General features: G+C 42.6%; 1 protein-coding gene across 3 annotated transcripts in view; it reads left to right on the top strand.

Annotated features, from left to right (window-relative positions):
- Positions 1–22,571, top strand: part of Srd5a2 (steroid 5 alpha-reductase 2) — a 39,264-nt gene that overhangs the window by 6,760 nt on the left and 9,933 nt on the right. For all 3 annotated transcript variants that reach the window (XM_055627529.1, XM_055627520.1, XM_055627511.1), the window contains exon 2: positions 18,443–18,606. In XM_055627529.1, coding sequence (XP_055483504.1) covers positions 18,443–18,606 — 164 coding nt within the window. The remainder of the gene's footprint in view (positions 1–18,442; positions 18,607–22,571) is intronic.

Here is a 22,571-nt window from a genome sequence, read left to right as displayed (position 1 = left end):
CTGTCACGAAAGGGGTCCCATTTGGTGACCAGTGGCTTAGAGCTACCCTGTACTCTACACACTCAGTAAGGAGTATCTTTCCACTCTTCAATTCTAATATCATCTGTACCTATGACTACTGGTTGGTCCAAGCCTCCAGTCAGGCACTGGGTCGTTTTCAAAATTGTTTCATTATATGTGATCCACATTGCCCAGGCTGGCCTTTTATTACAAGACAAGGTACTTTGAAGAAAATTGGGTACCTGTCTTCTTCTCCCCCCCCCACCATGAACCATCTGAAGATTCTTTTCAGTGCAGAATCTCTGCCTCTTTGCTTCTCTCCATCTCCTCTTAACGACAATAGGTGACTGTGTTTCTGTGCTTCCAAACTTTTCTGTTCTGTTCCCCCCTCTCTGAGGGATTCAATGCCTAAAGTTACACATTTAATATACAAATCTAAATAGTAGTGTGCTCAATTGTGTTCTTATTAATCATAAGGTTATTTATATATTCTGAACACAACTATTTTGCCAGGTAGGCCCTTAGCAAGTATTTTTTTTTCTTCTAGCTTGTTTTTTTTTTCTTTTTCCCTTTTTCTTTTCTCCTTTAACTATCTTCTGAAAAGCAGGGACATTTAATTTAGCTGCTCTAGTTTTTCCAAATATCCATGTTCTTCAGTTGACATATTTAAGAAGCTTTGCCTACCTAGTCCTGGGTAACAAGAGAACTCTCTTGTACCTCCTCCTGGAAAACATACAGTTTTGGGATTTGCACTTGGGCCCATGATTCATTTTGATTGACTGCTCTCTGTAGCATTAGAAGTATGAATCAAAATTCCTTCTGCATATGGATAGCCAGTTGTTTTGATGCTACACACTAAAAATATGGTTCTTTTCCTCTAATAATTGACCTCACACCTTATATTTTTTATAATAAAAAATACATAGATACTTATCTTACCCAAGAAAATAGCTGAATGCCAAATAAGAACATGAAAAGTTCTCATCATGAGATAGCTAGAAAAAATTCAGGTTAAACTATGATATCATTAGGGACATACTAAGTGGGCTAAAAGAGCATGTAGCCATATGTAGCTCTCAAATATTGCCGACTGAAATGTGAAATGATAAATACTTGTGACAGTATTTGAAAAAGTTTCAAAGAGTAGGTGCTTAAATGCTCTTGGATTCATGCTATTTCACTTCTAGCTACTCTGCCCCCCCCCCCAGTAAAAGCACATGTCCATAGAAAGACTCGTGCGGTAACATTTGCGGTGTCTCTTTTGATGGAAGCTCTAAACTGGAAATAATATAAATGTCGGTCAATAGCTGAAGGTAATAAACTTTGGTATAAATATATAATGAAGCATTACTCAGAAATAAAATGAACGGAGTATTGGCACACCTTACGGTATGAGAAAGGGCAAAATAATTCTAGGTAAAAGGAACCAAGCCAAAAAGAATACATGTTTTGCCATTTTATTTTTTTATAAAGTCCAAATAGCATATGGTGACATAAAGGACACCCACTCGGTGGTTTGCTGGAGATACAGAGGCTACAAAGGATCTCTTGGTGGAATGGATGTATTTAATGTGAAATGGGATCATGAATATGCACCCACTGAAAACATCAGACTGTACAGTTTAGCTGCATTCATTCAGTTTCATGCTAAATACACCCAAATTGAGACTTAAAAACATTTTGAAATCTCATCTCACTGAAAATTATGCAAGTTTTCTATGAAAATAATCTGCTAATGTTTAACAGGATCTGAAAAGCAATTCATTTTGGAGCAGGACAGAGGGAGAGAGCCTGAAAACTGAACTGAAGGGAATAGTTGAAGGGAAATACTCCAAAAGAAAAAAAAGTTACCTGGATACAGGGTTATTAGTTTATATATATTATATATAATATATATTTTAGTTTATACATATTAATTTTATATATAGTTTACACATATAAAATAATAGTATATATATATATATATATATATATATATATATTCACTTAACTGTTCTACAAGCAGGACCAATTATAATTGTGCTAGTTATTTTTTGTCAATTTGTCTCAAGCTAGAGTCACCTGAAAAGAAGCAACCTCAACTGAGGAACTGTCTCCATTATATCAGTCTGTAGAGTCTTTCCTTAATGATGAAAGAGAGCCAGCCCACTGTGGGCAGGATGGGCCTAGAATATAAAAGAAAAGTAGCTGAGTATGTCAGAGCAAGCAGGCCAGTAAACAGCATCCCTCCACGGTGTTCTGTTTCGGGTCCTTGCCTCGAGTTCTTGCCTTGGCTTCCCTCAATGGACTGTAAACTATAAGCCAAATAGACCTGTTCTTTCCCAACTGTAGTTTCCATCCATAGAAGTTTGAATTAAAAAGACAAATCTTTCATGTCTTGGCTTAATTTTAAAAACAGATGGGATGTAGTTATAATAATCATTTTAATGTGATTGTCTGCTATTCTAATAATGACATTATTTCTTTTTTATGTTTTCTTTCTCTTTTTCTTTCTCTGTGCCTGCATATGTGTGTGGAGGTCAGAGGACAACTTGTAGGAGGTGTTTCATCCTCCAGGGATGATGATCTGATTAGATCAGCAGTCTTGATGACAAGTGCCTTACCGCACTGAGCTACTGACTGGCTCTTCTATGTCATTTCTTTATCACTTTTGATTAGCTATTATTCCAGTTATAGGCAATGTTTCCTTACATTTTTCCATCCATTAGATGGTCAGAAATGGTAGCTCTTTAAAGCCAGATGGGGATGGTAAATTAATATCGTCCTACCACTTGGGATACTGAGGTAGGAGGAGAGTTTAAGCCGTCTTAGCTACATATGAAGATCCAGGTCAAGACTATATAGCAAGACCCAGTTTCAGAAAAACCAATAAAACAACAAAAGAAGAAATTATAGTGCTGAAGGTTAGGAATCTTTACATTTCTGTATCTTCATCCTAGATGCAGCTACATTATTTAGAAATAATTCAATCTTCTCAGGTATTGATTGCATGTGTCATGTGGTCCCAGAAGAGTGGTCTAGCTAGGGACGATTAATCTTCTCTAAAATGACGTCTTTATGTGCATTCTACCAGCATCTCATGGATTATGAGTTTTCTATCTGGTTGGTGAAAATGGACCCTATTTCTGATCAAATGTAAGTATCGTGTACTGTTCTTAATTCTTTGGATGATTCTTTCTTACACCAGTTTACCAATTAACGTAACTGAACACTTGAAGAAGACCCTCTTCAGTACTGGCTCTTTCTCTTCAGTACTCTGTAATGAGTTTATACACATCTTGATCTAACGAATCAAGAACCTTGTAGCTTTAGCTTAAAACCCCCTTCCTTGTACTTCAGCCTAGAAATTCTCTCAAAACAGAAATCTGTGTTAGTTATAAGGTTCATATGATTTGTTCCCTGTTTCTCAGAGATCCCTGTATGTGATGGCTAATGTTCATTGTCAGAAAGATGGGCGTGGGATTTGCACCTATGATCACGTCAGAGGGGGTGTTATCTTGATTGCCTTAACTGAGGTGGGAAGACCTGCTCCTTGTTGGTGGCACTATTCCCTAGGCAGTGGGTCCTGGACTGTGTAGGTGCAGAAAATTATCTGAGCACCAGTGTGCATACATTTGCTGCTCTCTGTCTCTGTGGCTTCCCTGCTCTGATATACTGTGACCGGGAACCAAGAGCTCAGTAACCTGCTTCTCCATTAAGGTGCTTTCGAGAGAGTACTTTGTCACAGCAGCGGGAAAATCAATCAAAGACACTGGCTTTTATTGTGTCATGCTTTTTTAAAAAAATATAATTTGTCTTGCTTCTTTCTAGTCTGAAGGATAAATTCAGCTCCCAGTACTCCAAATTTACTGGAAGCGGAAGTATCTCCAATGGGGTTTATAAGTCATCTTTGCTAATTGGACCATCTTCAGTACTGGCTGATTGGTGGGTTTAAGTATTTCTGCTTATACGCTTGTCACAACTAAGCACATTGTTTGTTTTTCTAAACTGAGAATCAGTTTTCCCAGGTTATCTGTTATGTTTTCTTGTAATCCTTTTTCTTCTTTAAAAATTACTTAGGTGCGTGTGTGTGTGTGTGTGTGTGTGCGTGCACGCGCGTGCGTGTGTGCAGGTGCTCACAGGAGCCATAAGATAGCAGCAGATGATCTGGAGCTATAGGTAGTCTTGTGCTACCTGAGGAAGGAGCCGGGAACCTGTGTTGAGTCCTCCGGAAGGGCAGCAAGTGTTCTCAACCACTGAGAAACCTCTCTAGTCCCTTAATTCTATTTTCTTTATGGCTGAGCAAAACTCTGTTGTGTATGTAATGTGCCACATTTTTCACATGTCACTCACCATTAATGACACCAAAACTGGTTCCACGGTGACTATTGTGAACAATGCTACAGCATCTTTGGGTAAGAGTACGTGCTGTAGTGTAGTGCTTTGACTCCATTCCCAAGAGTGATGTAGATGGACCGTATGATGGTTCTATTTTTAGCTCTTAAAAGAACTTCCATACTTATTTCCACAGTGGCTTCACTACTTTGCACTCCCATCAGCAATGAAAAAAAAGCTCTCCTTTCTCTGCCTCCTTGCTAGCGTATGTTGCTATTTGTTTTCTTATTTGCCCATTTTTAATTTTTTATTTTATATGCATGTATTGTGCTTGCAGAGGCCAGAAGAGGGAATCGGATCCCTTAGTGCTGGAGTTAAGATGGTTGTGCATCTCCATGTGGTTTCTGTGAACCAAACCTAAATCCTCTCCAAGAGCAGCCAATGTGCTCATTCACTGCCTTAGTTTGGGTTACTATTGCTGTGCTGAAATACCATGACCAAAGCATCTTGGAGAGGAGAGGCCTTAGTTGGTTTACCCTTCCATATCACTGTTCATCATCAAAGGAAGTCAGCATAAGAACTCAAGCAGGGCAGGAACCTGGAGACAGGAGTTGATGCAGAGGTCATGGAGGGGTGGTGCTTACTGGCTTGCTCCTCATGGCTTGCTCAGTCTGCTCTTTTACAGAACCAGGACCACCAGCCCAGGATGGCTCCACCCACAATGGCTGGGCCCTCCCTCATTAGACATGAATTAAGAACATTTACTAGGGAGCTAGAGAGATGGCTCAACTGTTAAGGGCACTGACTGCTCTTTCAGAGGACTGGGGTTCGATTCCCAGCACCCATATGGCAGCTCACAATTGTCTGTAATTTCAGTTTCAGGGGATCTGCACCCTCACACAGACATACATGCATGCAATATACCAATGCACACAAAAGTAATGAATACATTATTTTTGATAAAGAAAATGTACTACAGGCTTGCCTACGGTCTCGTCTTTTGAAGGTTTTATTTGTTTTTGTATGTATGTGTGTGTGTGTGTGTGTGTGTGTGTGTGTGTTTAAATTGAGGTTCCCTCCTCTCAGATGAATAGCTTGTATCAAGTTGACATAAGACTATCCAGCACAACCATGAAGCCATATTTTTTTCCGGAAAAATTACTTTAAAGTTGTGCGTGTATGTATGTGTACATTCCTGTATGTGACTGCAACAGATATGTGCACGCTAATGGTGCTCATGCAGAAGTCAGAGGACAACGTTGGTGTTGGTTCTTCCTTCTTACCTTGTTTGAGGCAGAGCCCCTGTTGCTCTTCTTCCTCTGTATACCCCAAGCTTAAATTCTCTGGTCTCTTTCTGCTGTCTCCCCGTAGAAGCACTAGGATTGTAAGCTCTGGGGCTACGTTGTTCTGCTTTTATGTGGGTTCTGGGGATCTGAGTCATATTTTCATGTTCGTGTGGCCAACACTTGCACCCACTGTGCTGCCTCCCCAGACTTAAACATCACATCATTATAGTGTACTGGACATTCTTTAAAAGTTTCTCTTTCAATTTGAGATCTTCCTAGGACTTGGCATGATGAATGATTTTCAACTGTGACATATAAGAATTATAAAACTCTGGATCTTATTCACATCTTCTCCTTTGGTGTGCGCACACACTTGTGTTTGTGAGTGTGTGTGTGTGTCAGGGAATGAGCCCAGAGTTCATGCATGCTAAGCATGTGCTCATCCACTGACCTGAACCTGCAGCCCAAGTCTTCTACATGATCAGTGTTTCCTCACACTGCTCTAAGGATGTGGAGTACCCCCTATTGCTGCCAGGTGTGGGCAGAAGCCCAGGTTACCTGAACATGAAGACTCCAGGTTGCAGTTGCCGGGGATGGGAGTCCTGGATCCACACTTGTCCTCGGCTGACATCTGCCTGGCTGGAAACCATGTTTCCATTCTCCTCCCAAGTAGCCTCTCCCAACTCTGTGGAGCGGGAATGAGCAGCCTCACCATGGCTGGAAAGTGGGGAATATTTCCACTCTTCACTCAGGCTTCTCTAAATACCACCCAGATCAGGAGGAGGATTAGGGTCAGGATGCCACAGGGTCTCACCTTGCACGGAGAGAATATGGAAAACTTCAAGTTCTGGCTCCCCCTTAGTCCTCTCTGACAATCTGACAGGGCCTACTTAGAGCCTTTCCTGGCTCAGTGCTGGGGTGGGGGAACTTTTTTCTGAATTTTATTGTTGGGTGGGAGTCAGGTTACATTTCTTTTTCCTTTTCCTGGTCTCTGGATGAGAGGGAGGGATTGAGGAAGGGAGACAGGGAGAGAGAGAAGGGTGAGGAGGTGGAGGAGAGAGGAGTAAAGGGGAGAGAGACAGACAGACAGAGGAGAGAGAGAGAGAGAGAGGATTCCCACTGTCTTTATGTTTCCTCTTGTTCTGTCTTATGGTCACTAACTCCATCAACTTTAACTCTAGGAAAGAGGAGGTGGAAAGAAAACCCAGGGAACTCGCTGCTGCCTTGTTGTTAGGTCTCTAAGTCTTTACTGTGTGCCTTTGCCCTGCTACTGTTCAGAATTTCCTTGTGCTTGTATTATGAACGGTGTCCAGAGGCTTGTGCCTGTGTAGCAAGAGGAAGAGGTGAAAAGTGCAGGTAGCTCACCTTCCTGGAAGTGACAGTTATGATATGTGTTTAGGGGATAGAATTTCAAGATTTGCGTGCCCCGAATAGATTCCATTTATAGTAGATGACAGACTCGAATCTATTCCACATCAGTTCCAGGCCCACTATGTTCTGGGTGCTGCAGACACAATGGCACACAGGATGAAAAGTATCACACTGCTTCAGAATTTTATGTTTTTTAATTAAGAATAATTTTTATGCAATATAATCTGATCACTGTTTCTCCTTCCTCATCTCTTCCTAGATCCTCCCTAACTTCCCACCCTTCAAACCTCATGCCTTCTATTTTTCTTTCTTAAAACTATAAGCAGGCAAATAAATGAAAATAAAGCAAAGTGAACAAAGCAAAGTGAAAAACAGAAAAGAAAGAAACAAAGAGCCAGGTGGTGGTGGTAGCAGTGGTGGAGCACAACTTTAATCTCAGCAGAGGCAGGTGGATCTTTGTGAATTTGAAGCCAGCCTTGTCTATTGAGAGGCCAGGGCTATATGGAGAAACCCTGTCTCCAAAAGCCAAAAAGAGAGAAAAGAAAGAGAGAGAGGAGGAAAGAGAACATGCAAAACACACACACACACACACACACACACACACACACACACTCACTCATACATTCATACCATAAAGATACAAAATTGGAAACCATAATATACAAGCAAAAGACCAGTAAGGTTAAAAAAAAAAAAAAAGCCAAACAAAGCAACATGAGACAAAAAACCAAACCAAAAACCAAACCAAAACTAAACCCAACAAGCAAACAAACTCCACAAATACCTTTGAATTTGTTTTGCATTGGCCATCTACTGTTGGGCATGGGGCCTGGCCTTAAGTGTGGTTTATATACCCTCTGGGACTCCCTTTGAGAGACGAGTTTTTCCTTTGTGAGCAGTTAGCAGTTGGAGACAGCTTCTCGGTTTGGGGTGGGGGCTCATGTCCGCTTTCCCGTCTCAGCTCTGGGACCCTGTTTGGTTTGGACCTTTGAAGTTCATATACATGCAAATGCAAGTTCGGTCTATCAGTCCCGTTGTGTCTGGAAGACACCATTCTTTGGTATCATCCATCCCCCTTGGCTCTTGCCATCTGCCAGCCTCTCATTCCCGCATAGGAACTGTACGTCTTTGTGTGGAGAGACAATTAATAAGCAACCTAGTAAGCTGTGTTGCTGCCTAGCAAACAGGGCTGTTAGAAATTCGAGGCAGGTTCATGAGGACAGCACGGGAGCCGTTTGGGGTTCCTGTTTTGTGCAAGGTGGTCAGGGAGGCTGACATGTTAGCACACTCAGCAACAACATACAAACAAAAAACAGGCTGTGGAGGCTTGGGTGTGAGCTTTCTAAAGCAGTGGCATCAGGCCTGAGCTGGCATGTGCTGGCCTTGCCCAGGTGATGCGGGAAATGCCAGAGCAGCTGGAGTGAGGTGGGCAAAGGGAAGTGGGGGGTGAGGCTGCAGTTGTTCTTGGAGGGCCCAACGTAGGGAATCTGGAAGGAAGGGAATCTGGAAGGGAATCTGGAAGGGAATCTGAAGCATTCCAGCGTTTTTTTTAGCCAGGGAAGTGATGTGACCTAGCTTACGGCTTAACTGGGTTTGCCACAGGAGAGAAGAGACTGTAGTGGAAGGACTATGGATGTCAAGAGAGGAGGGTTTTGAAACCCTGTTCAGGAGAACTTTAGTGGGGGAAGTAGTGGAGTGGGTGGGATATGGCTGCATTCCGGAAGTAAGGTCTTAAGACAGAGATAACAGCGTTTACTAACAAATTTACCTGAGGTGGGGGAAAGAGGGAGGGAGAGAAAGGGGGGAAGAGAAAGGAAGAGAGAGAGAGAGAGAGAGAGAGAGAGAGAGAATAAACTAGAAATTTCCTGGGATGAGGAAGCCTTGAGGAGATTGGGGAGAGTGGGGTTAGGGAGTCTTACTGGGGTGTGTTAAGACTGAAATCTTCATGACACCAATGGCATGAAGCATCTATCAGGGGCCTGCCTGTGAGTCCATGAGTCTCAGTGATGGATGGGTTGGAATACTGCCTCAGCTTACTTTATGCTTCTAGGATAGCAGCATCTGCTGGGCCCTTTGTAGTGAACATGAATTTAGCCCTCTCAGTTCTGGAGGTGGGGATTCAGTATCAAGGCACTGGCATCTGCTGAGGACCTTCTTGTGTTGTTTTCATATGTTGGAACTTGGAAAGGCAGGAACAAGCAGCCACTTCCGTAACCCTTCAGTATAGGAGGGTAGAGCTCTTGTGACCTAACCGCTTCCCCAAAGACCTCACCTTAAGAGTGAGACATAGTCAGACCATAGTGACACAATTTAATATTATCTGGGGAGAGGTTATCACATAGATGGTTATGGTTAATGAAGTTAAAAAAAAAAAAGTCCTGAGACCTGGAACATCAAGATTTGGAGGACAAAGGGGTTGAGAACAAACCCACAAAGGAAGATCAGGACATATCAATGAAGCAGAAGAACCAAGGGAGTGTGGTGTGCTTGCTGGCACTGTTTCCAGGAGAAGGGAGTGATGGATTTGTCCAGCTTGAAGAGGGCTGAGAATCTGATCTTGGTCTGGAAATATAGTGCCAGCTGACCTTTTTTTTTTTTTTTTTTTTTTGTGGAGAAGGAGGCAATAGATGAGAAAATGTCATAGACATGGCCGCCCTTCAGAGGAGTTTTGCTGTAAAAGAAACCAAGGAAATGGAACAGTGAATGAAAGAGGACACAGGGTCACTATCTAGAACAGCGAAATATAACACAGGGAAGTTTTGTACATATTTGCAGAAACCAAATTTATTTTGACTGACAATGAAGTCTAAAATTTCATATAGTGGAGAGTCCTCAATTGGTTTGATAATCTTAGCAATAGCACTTATATTTGAAGAAGATTTAGTTAAATATGAGTTGGTATATTCAAGATACGTTATTTCTATTTTTTTCCTTTGGGTTTAATTTGGATCTGCAATTTCAGTTAACTCTTTCCAAAGAGAATGTCATCTCTTCCCCACACTAAAAAATTTACTTAGCAGTGACAGAAAAGTGTACATTTACAGAATAATCACCAGCCTCTATCTGAATGAGCATGAAAGAATTAAAATTTACGTTAGAAGTGCAGGAAGGAATTAAAGAAACATGGTCCCTTGCCATGGAAATAGCCATAGAGCGTAGGATGCTGTCTGAGTTTCTTCTCCTGTTGCTGTCATAAAATTACTCAGGCTCAGTGATCAAGAACATTGGCTGTCCTTCAGAGACCCTGGGTTCAATTCCCAGCACCCACATGGCAGCTCACAACCATCTATAACTCCAGTTCCAGGGGCTCTAACACTCTTTTCTGGCCTCTGTGGGCACTAGGCGAGCGTATGGCACCCATATATTCATACATATACACACACACACAGATACATAAAATAATTATTAAGTTTTCAGATAAAATACTCTGACAAAGTAATTTAAGGGAGAAGGGGTTAATTTATTCTGGCTCGTGGTTTTAGTGTCCAACCATTACAGTTGGAAAGTCAAGGCGGCAGGACCTTGAAGTAAGTAGCTGGTTACGTCACACCCACAGCCAGGAAGTGCAGACTAATAAGTTCATGCATGCTGATGTGCACATTGCTTCCTCTGCCCTGTATAGTCTGGGGTTTCTAGCTCAGAAAATGATCCTTACCATGATTAAGATGAACCTTCCCACGTCAATTAACGTACTCAGGATACTTTCTCACAGGTGTGCCAAAGGTCAGGCGGATTCTAGATGGTTGAAAAACAGCACCAACCAGATGGACCTGAAGGGGAGCTTATGTCCAACTCTCTTTCCAAATCTCTTTTTAGGAGATTTGCAGTCTCCTAAGCCAGCTAACTCTCTTTCCCTTCTCTTCATTTTTATTTTTTTTAATCTTTTTTTCCTACACTGAGCTGTATATTGTTTTGAATTGCTTCCCAAAGCAAAGTCATTTGCATCCCAAGCGCCTTATTCATTCCCTAGGATTTCTGGATTCCTACCCATTCTCTATGTTTAACAAATTTCTTTTCCTTTTCCCACTGGGAGAGCTAGTGGGCTACATTTCTAGTTTCCGTTACGGTTGTGTGGGGACAAAGGAAATATAGGACACTTCTATCACCAAACTTGATCCTCAATAAAACCTACAGAATCTTCCAGTGTCTTCCCCCCTCCTCCGCCGTCTACATGTTTCAGATGCCCCGGAAGAACCTGGGTCCTGAATGGCTGCACATCAGACCATCTGTGCTGCACACAGACTGCTGTGGCATGAACAACAAAGGACTTCTGGCATCTCAGCTCACGGTAGACAGCCGGGTTGGACGCATCTCTTTGGTTAGGAAGCAAAGATTATTGGCTTAGGTGGCCATAGGTTGGGTTGGATGCACGCTTTACTCTGGAGGCACCGTAAGCTGAATAATTGGACTCATTTGGTCTCATTTGGGGAACACTGTTAAAACTGACAAGACTACATTGTTAGAAGCCAAACAACTATTTAAAAAAATATTATTGTTTTTTAAATTCTATATGCTGGAACTGGAGTTATAGACAGTTGTGAGCTGTCATGTGGGTGCTGGGGAATGAACCCCAGTCCTCTGGGAGAGCAGCCCATGCTCTTAAACCACTGAGCCATCTCTTCAGCCCTAGCTAATTTCTTTCTTTCTTTTTTTTTTTTTAATTTCAGTTTATTTACTTTACATTCCTCCTCTCTTCCCAGTTCCTCTCCTCCCAGCCCCTCTTTCCTCCTTCCCCTCTCCCTTTCCCCCCAGAAAAGGGGAGTTCCCCTCCTCCCCTGTGTCAACCCTCCCCAGCACATCAAGTCACGTCAGGATTGTGCATACCCTCATCCCAGGCAGGCAGCTGTACCAGGGGAAGTGATCCAAAAGCAGGCAATAGAGTCCAGAAACAGCAACCCTCCTCACCCCACTGGCCAGGAAACCCACATGAAAACCAAGCTGCCCATTGGCCACATATGTGCAGGGGCAGCCCTAACTATTTTTTTTTCTTTTCTTTTATATTTTTGTGTCTTTAAGCTGGCTTTATTCACTGAGAAGATTCTGTGCCAAGATTAGTATATATCTTTTTGAGGCTTAATAGCTCACTTCATTTTTTAAAATCATTTTTTGTAGTTCTTTTATTTTTATATTTTATTTTATTTTTATTAATTACAGTTTGTTCACTTTGTATCCCAGCTGTAGCCCCCCCCTCCCCTCCCAATCCTACCCTTCCTCCCTCTTCTTCTCCTCCCAGTCCACTGATACTGGAGGTCTTCCTCCCCTTCCATCTGACCCTAGTCTATCAGGTCTCATCAGGACTGGCTTCATTGTCTTCCTCTGTGGACTGGTAAGGCTGACCCCAACTCAGGTGGAGGTAATCAAAGAGCCAGTCCCTGAGTTCATGTCAGAGACAGCCCTTGTTCCCCTTATTAGGGAACCCACTTGGATACTGAGCTGCCACAGGCTACCTCTGTGCAGGGGGTTCAGGTTATCTCCATGCCTAACTATTTTTAAAATGATTCTCTGCCGGCCTTCTCAACCCTTTCCCTCTAACCTACCTTTAATTTAATCTACCTTTAGACCCCTAAAGGTCTCAAGAATGGGAATCCAGGGAGAAGGGAGTCCTCAGCAGTAATACTGAGTTACATACTTTTTCTTGTGTCCTTGTATTTACTTGGAGACCTTCTGGAGTTAGAGCTGCGGGCCCCTCTTTCTTCTTTCACATTCTGAAGGAAATGAGAGGCTGAGGTGGTGATTTTATTCATGGAAGTAAGTGTGGCCATTGTTGTGAATGAGTAGGGAGAGAGGGGCTCTGTAGGGGAAATAGGGGCCCACATCTGAATGTAATGTTGGGGACTAGGGAGTAAGGAGGCAGCCTATGGTTGTGAAAGAGATGATACTGAAAACAGAGCATTCAAGGTCTCTGTGATCCAGCATCTGGCCAGGAGACTGGACCACAAGGTGTGAAGGTTCAGCATGGCAGGGCAGTCTCTGTGTCCCCCCAGGGTTGGTGGTGTTGGTCAAGAGAACGAAGATGTAAAAAGTATAGGCTTGTGAGATGACCTGGCTGTTTAAGTCTATACAATTTGATTTGCCTATAAAGCAATGCATGGGTACATCCTTTCTTCAGTCAAGTTACAGTTTAAACACCTATCTACAAAGATTGTTTGAATGGTTCTTGTGGTTCTGGAAATAGAGCCCAATGCTCTGAGCACACTAGGCAAGAACTGTATCGCTGCGTGACGCGCCTAGCTGTAGATGATCCAGTTTGGCCTCACAGCAATCGTGGGGGGTGACAGGGAAGGAATGAGACCCCGTTTCTAGATAACGCAAAACTGGTCCAAGTTTTCTGACCCCAAACCCGGGGCTTTTGTTCAGCTTGCTGCTGAGATCCAAGAGCAGACTTCCAGGCATTGAAGCTAGAATTGCTTTTCTGAAGTACAACTGTGACTTCGGTTACAGTCTCCAGAACTTCACTGCCCTTTATTGTCTGCAAATGGTTGGATGAATGGTGTGGTTGTGTGTGAGTGTGCATGTGCACGTGAACATGAAACTTACAAAGTCAAGTTGTCTTAGTTCTTTTTCTGTTGCTATAACAGATCCAGTCATGTGTAAAAGATAGAGGTTTCTTTAGACTACAGTGCTAGGGCCTGGAAAAGTCAAGAGCATGATCTGTATCGTGTGTTGGAAACTGCACTCCTCAGGATCATATGTTGGTGGCATTTTGGAGAAGGATGACGTGAGGGCCTCTTTTCTGCATTATGATACAGCAGAGAGGCATCACAGGGCCAGGCAGGACACGCGTATCGGAAAGGGCTGCTTTTTACAACAGAATCACTTCTTCAGTAGTCTGCTAACCCATGAGTAGATTAATTACATCCCTTAGTCCCATCTCTAAAACACTATCAACATATGAACCTGAGGATGTGGTTTCCATCACACGAGATTCAACTCCAGACATGTCTGTCTGATATATATATATACACATATATATATTCATATATATATTCACATATATATATTCATATATGTGTTTATATATATTGCTTTGTTCAATTCGGGGGTAATCAACAAGTTTAGTGTAGTAACAGAACCAAGCAAAAGACCTAGATCTGTTTAATTTAATTGGACTTTATTTTATGTGTATATAGTGTATGTGCGTGCACATGGGAGCCAAAGTTTGGTTCTTCGATTTCTCATCACCTTATTATTTTTCATGTTTTATATATGTATATATATATATATATATATACATACATATATATGTGTATATATATATATATGAGTTGTTTTGCTTGCATGCTTATCCACGTACCATGCATGTACCCAGTGTCCATGGAGATCAGAAGAGAGCACTGGATCCCCTGGAACTGGAGTTATGGATGGCTGAGGGTGCTGGGAATCGAACTCAGGTCTTCTGCAAGCACAAGTGCTCTTAACCACTGAGCCATCTTTCCAGCCCTCTCACCTTGTTTTATGAGTGAGGGTCTCTCACTGGAGCTCATCGATTTGGCTAGAAACCCTGGCCAGTGATCACCAGGGATCTTTCTGTCTCCAAGGCCACAGCACAAGGCTGCAGATGTGAGCTCTTGCTCCTGGATCTCATGTGGTGCCGGAGAACCGAACCCAAGCTTCACGCTTGTGTGCCAAGCCCTTAGTAACTGAGGCAACTCCTCAGACCCAGAAAACCTAGGTCCTGCTGTTATCCCATCAGTTGGATCTATAGTTATGGGTACATCATTTAACCGTTTTGGGCTCTTGCTTCTCCATGTGTAAAATTACAGGAATCTGATCTGAATAGTTTGCCTCTAAAAAACCCATCATTCCATCTCTTTGGCCTGACCCAGCATGGGCTAAGTATGTCACTGAATACACATTGTATCCCTAACTCTGTAACCAAGACTCACCTGCTCGTCTTTCTGAACAAAAGTGTTGAATATCATTGTCATCTCTTCCTCTACATTTCTGGGGCCAGGGAAAAAATGAAAATGTTACTGATGGGCTAGAGCAGTGGTTCTCAAACCTGTGGGTCAGGACTCCTGTGGGGGTTTCAATGACCCTTTCTCGGAGCTCACATATCAGAGATCCTGCATATCAGGTATTTACATTACAATTCAAAACAGCAGCAAAACTGCAGTCATGAAGTGGCAACAAAAATAATTTTATGGTTTGGACACCACAACATAAAGAACTGTATTAAAGAGTCACAGGATCAAGAAGCTTGAGAGTCACTGCTCTAGGGCTTTTGCCACTCAAAGCCTCATGATGACATTGATATTTTCTAGGAGAAGGGAGGTGACCTCCTCAAGGTCACACAGGAGCTTAAGAGAACTATTGCTCAAACTCAAGGCCTCTTCGTTGAGACCAGTGTTCTTTCCAAGGAGAATGCACAGGAACATGAAGGGACCTTCTATTGTTCCCTTCTGCTTGGATAAACAATCTCAGGCGTGGTGTAAGCAAATGCTGGGCAACATGTAACTCCTTTTGGTGCTTTTATCAGGGTAGGAGTAGGACCACAGGGTAGGGTCATGTACCCAGGCCACTGGCAGATCCTTCCCTGCATTATGAAGGTTGCCAACCACTGGGATAGAGAGGTGATGGCAAAAGCAGTAGCTACAAAAGCCGGAAGACCCGACTGGATCTTAGAATCCAGGAAGAGGTGGAAAGAGGAAACTGATCCTACAACTGAAGTCTTCTAACCTCCATGTATTATTGTGCCATGCACCTACTCTGCTCCCACATCATACACAGACAGACAGACAGACCCACAGAATGAATTAAATGCGAAATGTGCTCCGCTTACTCTCCGCATAACAACTTGAGTCTAGTAGCATGTATTGCGCTCTTTAGCTAGTATAGTTTTCATATCTTGTATTATCATGCAGTTCCCTTTTAATTGGCATTTCCTGCCTTGAAGAAGACATTTATCCAAGGATCCTTTGGGGATTATTTGAAGTTGTTCTGTTGTGGTAATTCCATGTTACCCAGTACACATTGTTCATTATTTACTCAAGATGTTTGTGTGTTCTATCATTGGTTGGTTATTTCTTTAGTGGTTGTGTCTCTCAGGTGTCTAATTATCTTGTTCTAGAGTCATTTCTCCTGAGGAATGTGTTTGTCATGTTAGCTAGGCTAGGGATAAAAGACAAGCCTGGGTCAGTGTCCTCCTGTGGACCTAAGACACAGGAGACATGAGACTCCAGGTGAGAGCCACAAGCATCACAAAACATTGTCCCCAGTGCTGTTCTCATCCAGGGACCAGGCTGGTGTGCAGCTCTGGGGAGGGTAGACTACAGGCTGCAACATGCTAGCAGTGGGGATTTGGTGGGTTGGGAGAATGGGTGCCTGCGGCTGGCCAGTTAGGGGGTGTCTATTTTCATTACTGCCATTCTAGTGGGCCTCTGGAATTCCTGCGAAGATCCTAGGTGACTTGAGCTGTTCTCCACACTGGTGGCAGTGTTCACTAGGACTTATTTTCAAGGAAGGGGAGAAAGGTTAGCAAGAGCATCATTTAAAAGTCCCTTGCTGTATCACACAACTGCTGGCCTCAGAGAGTGCCGAGGCTCCTGCCTCATCTCCCAGGTCATAGCTTCCTGTCCCTGCAGGGTGTCTTGTAGATTTCTCCAGGGTTGAATCTAAGAGCAAGGGAAGAAATAGCTGGGGCTGACTTGCTTTCTTGTGTGAGGCCCCTACAACAAAAGAAGGGAAAACAGGCAGTGACCTCACTCACGATCCTGCCCAAAATGATTCTTTTACTCTTTTGCCCTTAGCAGCTCTTTTAAAAAAGTCGTGGAGCGATGACTCAGTCTGGTGATTTTGGGGTCCCTCAAATGATAGCTTTTGTAATTGTAGCATTTCCTTGTTGCTGTCTTATTGAGAAAAAAACCTTTTGGTCATTAATTAAGGGTCTGATGCAATAGTCACCTCTGGTGACAAAGGTCTTAATATTTTTAATGGATCAGTATGGACTCATGGAAATTTATCCAATATTCACAATCAGCTACAGCCATTATTCTCTTCCATACCCTGCTTCTCACATGCATGGCTAGTGGAGCAGTTGGGATCCATAATTTGGGCAACATCCTACCTCCCTTTCATCTTCAATTGTTCCCTTACTTTCCAACACAACCAAACATCCCTGACATACTCTGTGCGCTCCTTGCCTCTGGTGTTTGATTAGCCATTTCTTTATGATGCCCTGGCTCCCTCAGGGGAGTGGTGCTAATGGGTGAAGACCTGGTTGCCTGTTGCTGTTGGCACACTGTTACCCCTAGACTCCAGAGAGTACTGGTTTTTTGGAGCGCCCCATTCATATTGATATCTCCAAATACAACGTTGCCCAGGAGTACATCTGAGTGTTACAAAACTCCTCTGACCATCTCATTCCCTAGCTTTCCCTTTAAACTTTCATATGGTTTACCTTTATCCCTCTTGTCATCACCCCAGGGTACCAAGCTATCGGAACACTGAAAGGCATTGTTCAGCACCATGTCAGGTGTAATATAGACAAACCTCTTGAGCAGAGCTCTGCAAGGAGCCACTAAACAGGTGGAATAAAGGCTTTTCTTAGGGAAGGAGGCTGTGAAAGAGCCATAGCCTCCTACTCTCACCAGCACGTGGAACACGAGCTATTGGTTTTAAGGTTGCAAAGAGCAAGAGCATGGTAAACGGGCCTAGCTAGAGCAAGATGATGTCACGGGGGTTTGTTGCCTTCCATGCAATTCAGCCTTTTCTTTCTTGGAGTGCTGCAGAATGCTGCAAGGTCTTAGTTAATATCCAAAATTCCAAGAAAGCATTGATTCGGAAATTATCGTGGAGCCAATGTTTCCTTTAGTTTTTTATTGGGGGTGATAATTCTTCTAGTCTTCCTTCTGTCCTCATCAAATGCTGACTGGGGATGGTAGCTGTTGTGTAAATAAAATGAGGCACCAAATGCTAGTTTCTATGCACTTTTAACAAAATAAGACAAAAACCAAACCAAAACCAAAACCAAAACCAAAACAAAGCCAAACAATCAACCAACCAAAAATCCAAAACAATAACAAAAGACCAAAACCCAAAACAGCAAAACAAAACAAAAAATAGCTCAGCAAAAATTATCCAGGACCAGATAGCAACTATCCATCTAATGCATGTCTTTGTGCCCCTGTGCTAGGTTTATGAGTACATGCCATCATGGCGGGTTTTAAGAAAACAGCAGTGGTAGTGGTGGGTGACGTGGTGGGACGTGGTGACAGACAGGGTTTGGGACAGGATGGGGTTGAGGTAGGGGACAAGGGACAACAACAACAATGACAAACATAGATCCTCATGCTTGCACCTCAAACACTTTTTTGGCTGGGCTGAAATTAACGGATGGGAAAGTACCTGCAACAATGAATTTAATGTGGTTATCTGCCCAGACTATTTTGTGGTTTGACCTCTCTTTGGATTCCCATCCCTCCCCTTCCTTTCTTTCCTTCTTCCGTAATCACTTTCTTCTTACATCCTAGGACATTTATTTACTCTTTGCTCACCAAAGGGAGGCCTTTTCCAGCACTGATCTTTTTGAGGGCGGTTGCCTTCTGCATAGGGAATGGAGTCCTTCAAGCCTACTACCTGATTTACTGCGCGGAATACCCGGAGGAGTGGTACACAGATGTTCGGTTTTGCTTCGGTGAGTAGATCTGACTGTCTCCCATCCCTTTCCCACTAGCACCATGCCATAGTATCAGTCCCCATTGTCTCTCCTCATCCTGCTACAGCAGCCTCCTTTTCCACTCACATCCCTACTCTGGTCCCGTGTCCCTCCATAAGGTGTCATGCCAGCCCGTCACAGTGGCACACACCTGTAATCCCACCACTCGGGGAGGCAGAGGCAGGTGGATCTCTGTGAGTTCGAGGCCAGCCTGGTCTACAAAACGAATCCAGGACAGCCAAGGCTACAAAGAGAAACTCTATCTTGAAAAACAAAATGAAACAAAACCAAAAACAAACAACAAAACCCCAAAACAAAAACCCAAACATAACAAAACCCCCCAAAGCACGAGTCATGCCATTTCTCATGTCAAAATGGTCCACTAGATTTCTGCTGCTCCTAAGATATAAACAGGTTCCCCAGCCTGTAAAACTCAAATGTTCTTGGTCTTTCCACCTTAGCAGCTTTCCTGACCGTTCACCTTGTTTTCTGTTCTAGCCCCAGAAGCCTTGCTGTTGGGATTCTGTCCCAGCGCTTTTGTCCAGGACGTTCCCTGTTCTCAGAATGTTCTGCTTCTCTGAGCTTTGAGGCCTGCCTCTCTCTCTACCAAGTTATTCCTCCTCAAAGAGGTTTTTCCTGAACACCTTACCTGAAATAACTGAAGAAATCAATTCTTAGAAATTTCCTCTATTTTCCTTGAAAGAGGAGGTGGAAAGAGTTGCACAGCCAGAGGAGAGGGAGGACACCAAGTAAACAAGGCCCTCTAAATCACTGTGAGCAAAGCTCATACGAACTTAGAGACTGAAGCAGCAAGTACTGGACCTGTACTGGCCTGTAGCAGGTCCTTTGTATATATACATCTATCTGTCTATCTATCATCATCTATCTATCTATCTATCTATCTATCTATCTATCTATCTATCTATCATCTATCTATCTATCTATCTATCTATCTATCTATCATCTATCTATCTATATATCTATCTATCTATCTATCATCTATCTATATATCTATCATCTATCTATCATCTATCTATCTATCTATCTATCTATCTATCTATCTACCTATCTATCATTTATCTATATATCTATCATCTATCATCTATCTATCTATCATCTATCTATCTATCTATCTATCTATCTATCTATCTATCATCTATCTATCTATCATCTATCTGTATGTGCCACAGAGATGTGCATACACATCCACATAAATAGATAAAAATAACTCTTACAAAATTGAAAACACAAAACAAACAGATGTGAACACTTGTATGTCATGACTTTTTTAATGTAAAAATGAGATAGAAAGAAAATGTGAATAAATGGGAAAAGACTATTGGAGTTATAAAGCTTCCCTATTGTGCATCAAAGTAAAGAGCTTGGGTGGGAAGGTAAACTGGTACAACCCCTTTGGAAATCAATCTGGCGCTTTCTCAGACAATTAGGAATAGCGCTTCCTCAAGACCCAGCTATACCACTGCTAGGTATATACCCAAAATTTGCTCAAGTACACAAAAAGGACATTTGCTCAATCATGTTTGTAGCAGCTTTATTTGTAATAGCCAAAACCTGGAAACAACCCAGATGTCCATCAACGGAGGAATGGATACAGAAATTGTGGTATTTTTATACAATGGAATACTACTCAGCAACCAAAAATGAGGAAATCATGAAATTTGCAAGCAAATGGTGGGATCTAGAAAAGATCATTCTGAGTGAAGTATCCCAGAAGGAGAAAGACAAACATGGTATATACTCGCTTATATAGACCTACAAGATATGATAAACATAATGAAGTCTGTACACCTAAAGAAGATAAACAGGAAAGCAGACACAGGGTAAGATGATCAATCCTCATTTAGAAAGACAAATGAGATGTGCATTGGATGTATGACAGGAGTCTACCGCAGAAGGCATCTTAAAGACCCTACCAAGCAGCATTTCAAAACAGATACTAAGACACATAACCAAACCTTCGGCAGAAGGGGAGTTAGTATGACAGGGAAAGGATAGGAGCCCCACAAGGACCAAATATATCTGGGCACAGGGTTTTTTTCTGAAACTGTTTCTCCAACCAAGGACCATGCCATGTACGGATATAACCTAGAACCTTTGCTCAGATGAGGCTCATGGTAGCTCAATAACCAATTGGTTTCCCATAGTAAGGGGAACAGGGACTATCTCTGACAGGAACTCAATGGCAGGCTCTTTGACCTTCCCACCCCCCCCCCCAAGGGAGGAGCAGTCCTGCTAGGCCATAGAGGAGGACTTTGCAGCCAGTCCTGAAGATACCTGATAAAACAGGGCCAGACGAAAGGGGAGGAGGTCCTCCCCAATCAGTGGACTTGGGAAGGGGCAGGGAGAAGCTGGGGAGGGAGGGTGGGATTGGTAGGGAATAAGGGAGCGGGATACAGCTGGGATACAGAGTTAATAAAATGTAACTAATAATAATAAACAATAATAATAATAAAAAAAGTAAAGAGCTTGGGCTGGTTGGCTGGGCTTTTCTTCAGTATAGTGGTCTTTAGGTGAGGACGTTTCGTTACTTATTAAGGGAAATACGCTGGTGGCTAGAGAAATGGATTAGTGATTAAGAGTAGTTACTGCTCTTGAGGAGGACTTGGATTTGCTTCCCAGCACTCACATAGCACCTCACAGTCACCTGTAACCTCAGTTACAGTGCTCTAGTATATCCTGGACACACATCTACTTACACTGGTATAACACACAGACACACAGACACACACACACACACATACACGTACACACACACACGAGTAAGACAATAAAATGGAAGAAACTGCACTGACAAATTGAGAACAGACACACCGAGTCCTTACAGAGTGCACCAGTAATGGAACCACACTGGCAAACGTCGTAAACCGCTTCACAGGAAATACAGCAGACAGAGCTGTGAGCGAGTCATCTAGTCACGTCTGGGAAAAGGGACAGTCTGAGGAACGACTGTCTATTCTTAAAGGCAATCTCCCTAATGAAACAACAACAACAAGAAAGCTCTGGGCTAGGTTAAAAAGACTCAGAAGGGCACAATAGGCAGAAGCTAGCTGGGACTCGGTCTGATCTTGGTTTACACAACCCCCCTGTCAGCAGCACTTTGTGGACATCTGAGGGAGCTGGCTGGCATATGGCCTGAAAGCTACGTGGTGAAAGAGTTAGGTCAGGTGACAACCGAAGGGTTCACGAAGGTGTTCAATGTGGTGATTTGGGGCAGGAGAAATGGGTAATTTGGTTGTGTTCACATTAATTAATGCCTGATATTCTATATATATGTATATTACTTTTACAGCAATATTAAACAGAAATGAGGTTCTACTTCTCCCAAGCTTAACACCTACAGACGATTTCCTGTTTCAGGAAAAAGTTCAAACGCCTCCGGAGGGCTTGTAATTCTTCCGCCTGCTGATAGCATTCATTCTATTAAACTATTACCTTGAACATAATACTTATATTTATCCACAAAGAATACAAACTCCCTTTTTTTTTTTATTAACAAAGTTTGTTCTTCCACAGTTTCCTGTGTGTATGTGCTTACCGTTCTGCTTCCCCAGCGGGGCACAGAAGAGAGTGGAACTGGCTTTGAGCAGTTAGCCATTTGTGAATGAGCCAAGTGCTTGTTGTTATTCATGGATGTATTGCAACGGTTTATTTAAATAAGCACAATTCTGTTACCCCTGATTTCCTCTCTCTCCCACCTCTGTCCATCCCATTTCTCTGTGAGTTCTAACATTTTTTACCCTAGGAAATAGTACAACCTCTCCTCCCCCCAAACTTCAGATGCTATCTGAACATCAGTCTTCAGTTTAGCAGCTAAATGCCCCTCTCTTTACTTTAAGAAAGAAAGAAGAAAGAAAAAGAAAGAAAGAAAGAAAGAAAAAAGAAAGAAAGAAAGAAAGAAAGAAAGAAAGAAAGAAAGAAAGAAA

The sequence above is a fragment of the Psammomys obesus genome, unplaced genomic scaffold (assembly GCF_907164565.1).
Source record: "Psammomys obesus unplaced genomic scaffold, mPsaObe1.curated_primary_1811, whole genome shotgun sequence".
NCBI classification, from domain to species: Eukaryota; Metazoa; Chordata; class Mammalia; order Rodentia; family Muridae; genus Psammomys; species Psammomys obesus.
Note: the sequence above shows the minus strand (reverse complement) of the source record. Positions and strands in the feature narration are given on the sequence as shown.